We start from the raw sequence: 11,403 nt of genomic DNA on the forward strand, positions 1-11,403 counted from the left end.
TAAAATAATTTAATATTAATTACATTATAAATGACATGAACAAATTGTATCACATTTTATCTTATAGTGGTATTATGTCACTGACCATCGCAAACATTTCCAACCCACAAACAAAAATAAAAGCGGAATCAGCATAAGCCAGCACAAAATATCAAAATATCTTTGGCTCAAGACAATAAAATGAGCCAAGAAACTGGTTGACCGAGGAGTGAGCTTCCCTAGCACATCTCTCAGCTGTTAAAAAAAACTAGAAAACTAGAAAAAGCCAAATAAGAAAGCGCTCAATGCTGTTGCTGTTGACCATTTCTTCTATCGCGGCGACAGTCACGACTCGACGCGGGGTCTTGGCCATTGTGTGGATGGCAGCAAGGTAGAAACAGCGTCGAGCGGCAGCTTGAAGATTTTTGCCAGACGGCATTCAGTTGGTATTGTGACTCCAGCATAAGCGGACGTGAGTGCGGATCGGGCCCAGAGCATAAGCTAAAAGTGCGAATTGAATATAGAGAGAGAAATTCATTGGAATTTCCTTAGCATTTGCATTTGTTTTGTGTTCGAGCGCGTTCGAGGTTCATTGATATGCACAGCTGATGCCCAATAAAAGTTATCGAATTGTGCATGCCGAATGCCATTTGCCTGGTGTGCCACAGCCACACAGCCCCCTAATCAACCATTCGAGCCGCGCACGCGCAGTGCATACGAAATCCGATCTAAGATACTAAGATACTCCCTTCCTCCCTCGCACGTGCTTCGAGAGTGCCAAGGCCTGGGGCAAAACACTCAACTAACTGTGGGTCACACATCCATCCATCAACATGACAGCTGCTCCTGGACTCCTACACATGGATCGCCCACTGCTGGCTCTCTATCAGTTTTTCCTCGACCTGATTATATTCACCATCAAATCGGTTTATTATATACTGGAATCGCTCTACTATACCCTGCTGCCCCTGCGTTTTAGAAAGTTGAAGGTAAGGCCCACAAGAGAGTTAACCCCAAATGTCGCTTGTGCATATTTTTTTTTAGACCTAATTTCATAGACTTTCATTCCCCCAAATGACCCGGGGGGCTGTGCTCTGTTGGTTGCACAACCAGACAGACAGACAGACAGCCACCCACAATGAAATGAACAACGGAACGGCTTCCAGTTGGCCACTTTAAATCAATCATAGGCATCTGCGGAGCTACCTCAAAGTCGTTTCTCTTCATTTATTTTTGCCTGTCTGTATTTTGGCAATAATTTCCCCCCAACTTTAATGAGCCACACGAGAGGCTCTGTGGTGGTAATAAAAACAAAACAATACAAAATCCAAACGAATTTTGGATGCTCTGCGGCATAGCTGATCTGCATAGAAAACAAGTCCCCCGGGCACAAACTAGTTTCGGGAATATATTTTCAAAGCTGTTCAGAACGTGATAGAACCCGCCCCAAAGGGAGTGTTTATTCCAGTTGGCAAACAGACAACGCATTGTCTATAAACTTTCCAATTTACCAGCATTTGTTTGATTTAACAAACTTCATTTGCGATTGTTGTAAATATTTTTTGTTGGTTTTGCGATCGTAAAAAAGTTTTTGCTGTCCGAACAAATCTTTCGCTTTGTTTGGCCACGCTACGGCTGGCAAAGCAATTTTGTTCACACGCTTACTTGGCCACTCATGAATGGACGTAATGCCTCCTCTGCTGCATGTTCCGAGACTTATTTACATTTTGGGCATCCGTGGACGTCACTTGTGATAGCCAATTGAGTACTCTGACTGGGCTACCAAAACAAACAACTGAAAACTGTGCAAATATTTACGCAACGCAAATGAATTTTGTTTTATGGAGCTTTGGTTTCAATTAGCCACAGCCCATGGGAGTGACATTGAACTGCAGATCGATCTTCGCTGGGCAATCATCCAACTATTCATGGCTTTCATGGTTAAACATATTTGCAGCAGTCTCTGGTTGGGGGGGGGGCTCTAGAAGCAGTTCGTCGTTCGTGACTTGGCAGTCCAATGAACATTTGACAACGAGTTTTTCCGCATCCCATTGTGCCTACCCAGCTGTGCATTGCCTTTTCCTTTTGTCATTTGCTGATTTTTCAGCTTCTCAACGTTTCGACTGCATGCTCAACGCACAATCAGTGCAAATAAAATCCATATAAGACTATAAGATTACCCCTTACAATGTAAGCAGTCATGCACCCACTGCAGAGATCAATCCGGGTAATAAATTATTCGATTAAACAATTAATAAATGTCAAAACAATTCTCTGATACTCCGAAAAAAAAAACAGATGAAGAGCTTATTAAATCCAAATTCTGTGTGGAATACTTTTTTGGAATATCAAAACTTTTCTACATGTATTCTACGGGTAAAGATCATCACAAAAACTTCGTATTATTCTTCATTATAGCCCATTAGTTCTCTTAGCATTCATGCAGAAAACTATACGAAAATGACTATAAAAACTCGTTCGGTGATGACCTCCCAAATATATCTACACATGGTTTGGGCTGGGCCGGAAACGCATGTTACATGCACACACGAATATTCGCATTATATACCCCTGTAATCCACGACTGCCTGCTAAACAATTGCATAGAAAAATGCATATAAATTGCAAGAAAATGGAAAAGGAAAAGTTGTGACCCGCCTAGCAGACAGCGCTGAAAGAGTTTTGCTTCAGCCAGCGATGCACGACAACCGATGTGCCACACACACACTGTAGGTAGGGGATTGAACTCGGCGTTCAAAATGAATGAACCTACAGGTGGTGGTGGGGGGGGGCCAACATAAAATGGCAAAAGCCAAAAGAAAAACTTGCCACAGACATTTTATACAACAACGGCAACATGATGCAAGATGTTGGACCGCAAAAAAACGAAAAACAAAAAAAAAACACATTTTAATATACATACATATGTATATGTATGCAAATTGTTGATATCACATTAAATGCAATATCATGGCACAGTCGCACCTTTTTCCTATGTTAAATACGATATGTAGCTTTACGTTTGTATGCAAAAGGAAAGTGAGGGACAGAGCGACAGAGTTTTTCAAATTAAGAGTTTTAGTTGGGTAACTATTTGAGCAATTAACCAACTGAATAATTAAACTATTAAAGGTTGAGCAAATGGAATAGGTTTCTATTTAATAGAAATGAAACATTATTAGCGCCTAGAAAATCTGGGAATAAATCACTTGCTAAATTCTGTACAGTCCAAACCTTTACCTAAGGGCCTTCTTTCTACTCAAACAATTAATTTGTTTCCAATGCTTAGACATATTTAAATGTGTCCACTTATACAAATTATACACATTACACACCTTTACCTCAGTGCCTTCCTTCTACTCAAACGTTTAATTTGTTTCCAATGCTTAGACATACCCAAATGTGTCCACCAATTAATTATATTATTATACAATCACATAACCTACTTATATATTGAGGCTTAGGCATTACTCGTCTATTACATGTTAATTGAATTTCACTTTCAATCTGCCCATCTGTCCATCGGCAACAGAACATCTCCGGTCAGGTGGTGCTCATCACAGGCGGTGGAGGCGGCGTTGGTCGTCTCATAGCACTCAACTTTGCTCGACTGCAGGCGCGTATTGTCATCTGGGATATCAATCAAGAAGGTAACAACAAGAGAGGCTGAGACTTCGCACTATTCTGCTAATTGCTTGGTCAGCACTCGAGCGAGGGAGCGAGAGAGAGGGTCAAGCACCTTTTGGGTGCCCCCCCGAGTGAAAGCTGTTATATTTTCCTGTTCAATTTGATCACTGAACTTAAGTAATTTTCCACGCAGCCATCAAGACAACGGTGGATCTGCTGGCCAGGAGTGGCTACAACAACTGCAAGGGCTATGTGGTGGATATATCCGACAGGGAGCAGGTCTATCAGCGCGCCGGCGAAGTCATCGAGCAGGTGGGACCGGTGGATATATTGATCAACAATGCGGGAATTGTCTGCTGCAAGCCATTCTGGGAGCTGCACGACCGCGTCATCCAGAATACGTACAACATCAACATCATTTCGCACTACTGGACGGTCAAGGCATTCCTGCCGCACATGATGCGCCACAATCGCGGCCATATCGTGACGGTGGGCTCTGTCACGGGCATGCTGGGCACCTACGGCTGCAGCGATTATGCGGCCACCAAATACGCCTGCATTGGCTTCCACGAGAGCCTGCTGACGGATCTGAAGGCCCATGGCTACGATCACATCCAGATGAGTCTGATCTGTCCGTACTACATCAATACGGGCATGTTCTCGGGCGTCCGGCCACGCATGCAGCCAATGCTGGAGCCCCAGTACGTGGCCGATCGCATCGAGCAGGCCGTGCGCTGCAACGAGGTCTGGTGCGTCCTGCCCAACTCCATTCGCCTGCTGACGCCACTGAAGTGGTGAGTGCGGCCCCCAGTCTCTTTTATATACGAATTCAAATGATTTCCTTGCAGCCTGTTGCCCGCAAAAATGTGCTGGGAGCTAATGTCACGCGTCATCCGTGGCCCCGAGTCCATGATGCTGTTCCAGGGACGAGGACGTGTGGCCGCCGGCTAGCCTGCGACGCCAGCCATCAGATACACTTTGGAAATCCTTTTAGCTTAAGTCATTTATCAATAATCGTTATATTAAACTAAGTAAATCGGCGGAAATCGGCAGTCTGTGGTCTCCTTTTAGTCCCGCACCGTGGTCTGCTGGTAGTAGTGCGGCGCCAGCTCCGTCAGCCACTGGCGCTTGATCACAGTCAAATGGTTCATGAAGATGCGCGTCGTCTGCAGCAGCTCCCCGTAGACCACGTACTGAGCTTGGGGCAGCGTATAGAGCGTCGAGTTGGGATGCACCGCCAGTTCGGTGCCGCTGCTGATCTGCCGGTACACACCCGAATGGTGCAGATAGGCCACCTGCGTGAAGAAGCCGGCGGTGATGCATTTGCACAGCATTTCCACGTCGCCCTTGCAGGAGAAGATCGGTATGCCGTACTTCTTGCGCGCCAGCGTCAACAGCTGCTCCCGCAGCTCGTGGGCGCGCTTCAGATTGCGATAGATGAGGTAGTACTGGCCGCAGAACTCCTTGGTCATGCCCTCCTCCACGAAGGCGGTGTACACATTGAGCAGCGTGATGAGATCCCCCTCTGCCACCTGGAAATGGCGATGCGCGATGCGTCCGCCCTGCTGAGCGACCGCAGAGACGGGGCGGGAGAACACCGACTGCACCTGCAGCATGGCTATAATTGTGATGACCTCCTCGGAGCAGCCCATTTTCCCGGAGATGTACAGCATCTTCGAGAGCATCGCACTGAAGGGCAGCTCGGCCAGCAGATAGCCCACAGGTTTGGTCAGCTGTCCCTCCTCATCGATGGCATCCAGCGCGTAGAGTGTCTCCAGGGCTGAGAGCAGATTTTGCGCCGGCGGCGGCGAGGGGAAGTCGAAGCGCAGAATGTTGCCAATGCCCAAGGCCTTGAGCTGCAGCACAGCGCCGCTCATTTCGCTGCGTCGCATCTCGGGCGGCTGTCGCGGTGCCAGTGCATCGTAGTCCTGTTTCGTGTACAGACGATACACCTTGCCGGGACGCATGCGACCCGCTCGGCCAGCACGCTGCACGGCAGACGCCTTGCTGACCGGCACGACGACGAGGCTGTCGCTGCAGGTGGCCGGATTGTACCACTTCACCTTCACATAGCCGCAGTCGATGACGTAGACAATGCCTGGAATGGTGATGGAGGTCTCGGCTATATTTGTGGCCAGCACCACCTTCCGCACGCCCTTGGGTGGGGTAAAGAAGACGGCCAACTGATCGCTGCTCGTCATGCTGCCGTACATGGGCAGCACTTTAAGATTCTCCTGCTCCGAGCTGGCTATATATTCGCGCAGTAGATCCAGTGCCTCCAGCACCTCCTCCTGGCCCGTCAGGAAGGCCAGAATATCGCCCGGTGGCTCTTTCTGATGCAGTTTCCACACCGTTTCCACGGTTTCTTTGACGTAGTCGGCACAGGGCTCGTTCACGTAGAAGTTGCTTACCGCATGCATGCGCCCCTCGATGCTCAGCTTCACACTGACCTCGCCGCCCCCAGGCCAGCTGAAGAACTCGCTGAAGAAGCCCGCATCAATGGTGGCCGACGAAATGATCAGCTTCAGACTGCTGCGTTTGCGCAGGATCTTCTTCAGCAGTCCCAGCACCATGTCCGTCAGCATATTCCGTTCGTGTGCCTCGTCCACAATGATGACGCCATACTGCGTGAGCAGCGGATCGGCCAGGAGCTCGCGCAGCAGTATTCCCTCTGTCATGAATTTGATTTTGGTCTCCGCCGTCATACGCTCCAGGAAACGCACCACATAGCCCACTGTGTCGCCTACCAGCTCGCCGCGTTCCTCGGCCACTCTATTGGCCAGAGTTACCTGCAGAGATCAGGATTATTATTTGCTTTACAGATCGGGGGAGAAGATTTAATTACTGTTGAAACGCGCCGGGGCTCTGTGACGCCGATGAGGCCCTTGGAATGCCAGCCCCATTCGTAGAGGTACTGCGGCACCTGGGTGCTCTTGCCGCTGCGGGGCAATATACAAATTATAAACAGAATTTCTTTGGGGAACATTTGCACCTCACTCACCTCCCCGTTTCGCCCACCAGTATGACAACCTGATGCTTCTCCAGACAGTAGAGAATTTGATCTCTGTACTGTCGTATGGGCAGGCGTTCGCGCTAAAATCAAACAGTTTTGTTAATTTCAACTGGCAGTGAAATAGTTTAAACATCGCGGGCTTACCTGTTCCACTAGGCCCAGATTGTGATTGGCATTGAAAACAAAGGCGGAGGACTGCTGGTCGCTGCCCACGCTATCCGTAATGGAATCATCCGTGTCGGGTTTAAGGAATTTCGGCTTAAACGTGGCCATGGTTTGAATTATTTTGCCAAATTTGGTTGTTTACAATTTCGGCGCAGCTGTTACTTGCCAAACTTAACCCACGCAAACCCCCTATATTTAAACAGGTAAGCAACTTGGGCTAAGCCGCTGAAAATAATACCATTTGTAAATTTTTCTTGTAGATCATGCCTCCTCTTTACTTAAAAACATAATGATCATGCTTTCTTTTACCTGAACTTGGCTTAAATTCTTTAAGTTTAATAACTTTTATGCGTATAAAATACACAATTTCGGCGCAGCTGTTACTTGCCGAACTTAACCCACATATACCCCTCTTTTTAAACAGGTAAGCAACTTGGGCTAAGTCGCTAAAAATAATACGATTTGTAAATTCTTCTTGCAAGTCCAGGCTTCCACTTTACTTAAAAACATAATGACCATGCTAACTTTCACCTGAACTTCGCTGAAGTTCTTCAAGTTTCATTACTCTTGTGCGTATTTTAACTCTGGTCGATAATGGGTTAATCGTTCTTTTTTTTTTGCTGTTCTGCCAACACGCATATACGTTACATATTTTGAATATTTAAATGAGCATTTGGGATCTGCATCCAAAGGGAGGGACAACAATGACTAATGCCCCAAACTATTTCCATACATTATTCACGCCCATTTTGATGTGCAGTGCGTTTGGCCGGCCAAAGATGTCCCCTAATGCAAATTAAAATAACTCTAATTGCCAGTGCCACAGTCAAGGTCACTTCTGTTCTCTTTTACATACATATAGATATGTATATTTATTTGACTGCCACGTGTGTGTGTGTGTCAGACGTGTCCCCAGAGTGGTGCAGCTGTCGCCGACAGAAGCGGCCCTGTTCCTGTCCCTTGCCCCTGCCCCTGTCCCATGCCCCTGTCAATTGCTTTTGAATAAATATTGTATCTTGACCAATGTCCCATCCAACACAACAGCCAGAACAATTCCGCTTGCTGGCCACATTGTAAGCCGAAACTTTTGTTGTATTTCTTCTTTTGTTTTTGATTTATGCAATATCTCCGTATATTATATGGTGCATACATATATTGTACAGGGGGAAACTCAACAAATTGGCCGCACATGCATGCAACTCTGCATTGACCCTGACATTAAGTTGGCCCTTGTGCTACCCCCCTACCCCACCCCGCCACCCCTGAGTGGGTCGCAAACTTTAACGCAAACACGTGCCAGACATGCACGTTTGACCAACCACATCCGCATGCCGTTCGCCGTCGCCGTTGAAACAATGGAGCCAGTTCCCCATCTACATACCAAAAACTAAACGGCCCAGACCCTGCCTGGGTGCCAGGCATCGAATGAGTAATCCGAACTAAAGCTAATTAAAGGCCAGCGGCGAACTTTATGCCAAGGCCGAGTCCCCAAGTCGCCAAAGTCGCCAAAGTCGCCAAAAGTCGCTCTCCAGGCCAGGCCGTTTGTCAACACCGCCATTCATTTTGGTGTTCGAGAAAAGACAGAACAAAAATCCATGCACTGAGAGAAATTTAATCAGAAAAGTTTATAATTTTAATTATAATAAACTAACTTTTGGGTTAGAAATCGAAGATTTTAAACAATATATTGGAGTTATTTTATAAAGAATTAAAATTTTGCAGCACAAGAGATAAAAGATTAAAAGATAAAGAAAAAAGTCTGCAAAAACTAACAATGATTAGGAGTACAAATTAGTGCTTGAATTAAAGAGAAGTGGAGTGTGAGATATTACAGAAATTATAGTAAAGAAATACAAAATTATATGTAAAGACTATTGCCAGTAAATATCAGTAGTTTGTGTCTTATAATATTCACAGTGAACATCTGTTTTATCCTGTTTATGTATTCAGTAACAGAATCCATACCCTTTAAACTGGAGCTGCGAACAGAGAAAAGATCTGAGAAAATTATACATTTATTTAAGAATAAGAATATAAGAAAATTATACATTTATTTAGCTGAAAATCATGGAGAAAATAATAATATTGATGTTTGAGTTAACATTATAAATATGTGGGTACTAAACTGTATTAAAACTCTGTATATTGCGACATTTATTTATTTATTTATTATTATTTCTAGCTACTATATGTTCTCGCAGCTCATCGTCTCCCAGTGCATACAGTAAAGGCAATCTTGGTGAACAGCTGCCGCTGCCTGGTGCAGACATCTTCATTTATTCGCTAACATTTTATAAATCCCATGGAATGCACTCACTCTTCTTTTTACAGTCCCCCCAAGCCCCTAGATGGTTTGCCTTGGATAGATTTCACTGTATTTTGGCTTTGACAGTTTTGGCAATATATAAATTTTAATAAGTGCACTGAAGGCCAAACGGTTTTACTGTCAAACAGTTGTCGGCACTTCACTGGGGGGGCCAACCTATTCGCTCGCTCGTCTAACCGCACAAGCCTACGCAAATGCCACAGCCAGAACAGAACGGAGAACAGAACAGAGAACAGAATAGAACCCAAGCCCATGCATCCACCTGACTAAATGCCATGGAACCCCCCAGGTCGGAATGAGCGCCTAACTGTTATTTTGTTTAACGAGCAAAGTTTCCTTGGAAATGGCAGCATTTGGATATCTACTGTTATGATACGATACGATACGATACGCTGGCTATGACGACGATTACATACCCATCGTTATGCGTCCTCGACACCAAGGCGGAGTGCGAAGAAGCGACGGAGCAGGAGGAGCCGTAGGAGGTGGACTGGCGTCATTGTCTTTGCGTGCCTTGAAGCTGCCTCGCATTTGCGTGATTCAACATGATGCATAGCGGCGGGTACGGGTGTGCGAGTTTGGGGCTCGGGTTCGGTGCTGTGTGTCCCCAGAAAGTTGCCCCAACTCGAATGCAACACTCAACGCCCCGGGCGTGTTTTGGCGCGTCTTCATGTCTGCTTTAATTACTGGAACTGGAACTAGTTTCTGCACCACTTAGTGCCAATAAAAATGTCAATGGCAGACACATGAACCACCAGCAGAGTCGCCACTGGGATGGGCCGAGGAGGCGACCTTGAGCTGGGGTCCCGTACCCAAAACGTTTTCTGGTCATTCAGGGAGGCATATCAGCTCGAAATGATGGCGATTAAAATGGATTTTTTTTTTCGGCATAGACATGGGACATGATGGTGATGTGGCGGATGCCTCTCTCCTCCGGCGAACAAAATCCTCACAGCTGTGCGGCATAAACAAAACGCAGAGAGACACACACACACACACATAGAGAGAGAAAAAGAGAGAGAGACAGAGAGACAGAGAGACCGAGCGAGTGCCGGCTTTAGTGACACGTGCTCGAAAATGTGTCGGCACAACGTGGCGTATACTTATTGCGCGGACGCCGTGGCCATTTTCCTTTTAGCCGAACTGTTTACTCGCTTTTGTGGCTGTTGTTGCCTGTGAATAAATGTTGCTGTGGCTGTGGCTGTTGTTGCCGCTTAATGTGCTTAGAAAACGCATCCCAATCCAGCGCAAAAAATTGTGCTCCTGCTGCCTCCTGCTACGGTGTACAGTTACGTTACGCCAGGCAACGGCAACGGCAACAGCCACGGCAACGTGCAAAACAAAAGCCAAAAACTCCCTTCGTCTCTCACATTTCAGGACACGCTCCTTTCGCGAAACATCAAGAGAGAGAGGGAGAGAGTGGGAGAGCGAATGTGATGGCAACATGTGAGCGCATTGCACACGTACACGCACACAATTGCAGGGTCCGGTCCGAAGTGGGAGGTAAACACAAGCAGGACGAGCAAAAACACACAGAGCAGGCACACTGAGAGAAATTCGTACGTGACATACAGATTAGGCAAGGAAGGGAGGGACATTTCCCGGACAGATGTGACCAAAAGTGCACAGGTGTACACTAGACGGCGTTAAAATACCTGGAAAAGAAAATTTGGAATAGCCACAAACACAGGAATAAGAAAATAATTACCCAGAAATTAATTAGAATAAAAAAAAAGAATAAATTAACTTGAATAACTCAAAATTTTATTTTATTTTAATTAATCTGGAGGAGGTGATTTCTATTTAGCATGCGCCAGAAGAGAGTTTTGTTATCTGAAGTTTGTAAAACCAACTTCTTGTACATATTTTGTAAGTCCTTTGTAACAAAACTAATATAAAAATCAAAATTAAATCGGGAACGTTTGTTTTCTTTGATTCCATAATTGTTTAATTCGATATGACAGTGGCTTTTAATTACAAACCTAAAAAATGGAAGCAGTACGTACCATGTGCTAATCCCAATTTCAGAGACACTTTCCCGGACAGTACATGGCAGAGCTCTTGCTTCCCCTTTATCATCGAAAGATTCGAATTTTTCATGAGACAAGAAAATGAAATGAAATGAATTATGCAATCGATTCTTAGTGTCCTCGTGGGTGTGTTGTTTGTGGTGTTCCGCCGTTTGAACACCCTTTTTACTGCAAGTGTACGGCCAGAGAGTCAACTGGGCAAGAGCGAGAGCGAGAGCCTGAGCGCAGAGAGAGCAGAGCGAATTCGCGCGACGCAGTACGAT

At 45.9% G+C, this 11,403-nt stretch overlaps 2 protein-coding genes and 1 long non-coding RNA gene across 3 annotated transcripts; 2 read left to right on the forward strand and 1 right to left on the reverse strand.

Moving 5' to 3' along the window:
* The first annotated feature begins 412 nt into the window (after positions 1-412).
* Positions 413-4,662, forward strand: LOC111073506 (short-chain dehydrogenase/reductase family 16C member 6). The gene is made up of 4 exons (XM_022365842.2): positions 413-968; positions 3,512-3,629; positions 3,800-4,400; positions 4,455-4,662. Exons 1-4 carry the CDS (start codon positions 813-815, stop codon positions 4,555-4,557), a joined length of 978 nt encoding a protein of 325 aa, XP_022221534.2. The 5' UTR covers positions 413-812; the 3' UTR covers positions 4,558-4,662.
* On the reverse strand, positions 3,368-6,964 carry LOC111073505 (probable ATP-dependent RNA helicase DHX35). Its single transcript, XM_022365841.2, has 4 exons — positions 6,764-6,964; positions 6,608-6,699; positions 6,452-6,545; positions 3,368-6,395 (listed from the first exon to the last, which is right to left on the reverse strand). Exons 1-4 carry the CDS (start codon positions 6,890-6,892, stop codon positions 4,674-4,676), a joined length of 2,037 nt encoding a protein of 678 aa, XP_022221533.2. The 5' UTR covers positions 6,893-6,964; the 3' UTR covers positions 3,368-4,673.
* LOC111073507 lies at positions 6,668-9,219 on the forward strand. Its single transcript, XR_002607716.2, has 4 exons — positions 6,668-6,987; positions 7,045-7,208; positions 8,735-8,897; positions 8,967-9,219. It is a non-coding gene; the product is annotated as an uncharacterized LOC111073507 (long non-coding RNA).
* The last annotated feature ends 2,184 nt before the right edge of the window (positions 9,220-11,403 follow it).

The sequence above is a fragment of the Drosophila obscura genome, unplaced genomic scaffold (genome assembly GCF_018151105.1).
Source record: "Drosophila obscura isolate BZ-5 IFL unplaced genomic scaffold, ASM1815110v1 contig_37, whole genome shotgun sequence".
Classification (NCBI taxonomy): domain Eukaryota; kingdom Metazoa; phylum Arthropoda; class Insecta; order Diptera; family Drosophilidae; genus Drosophila; species Drosophila obscura.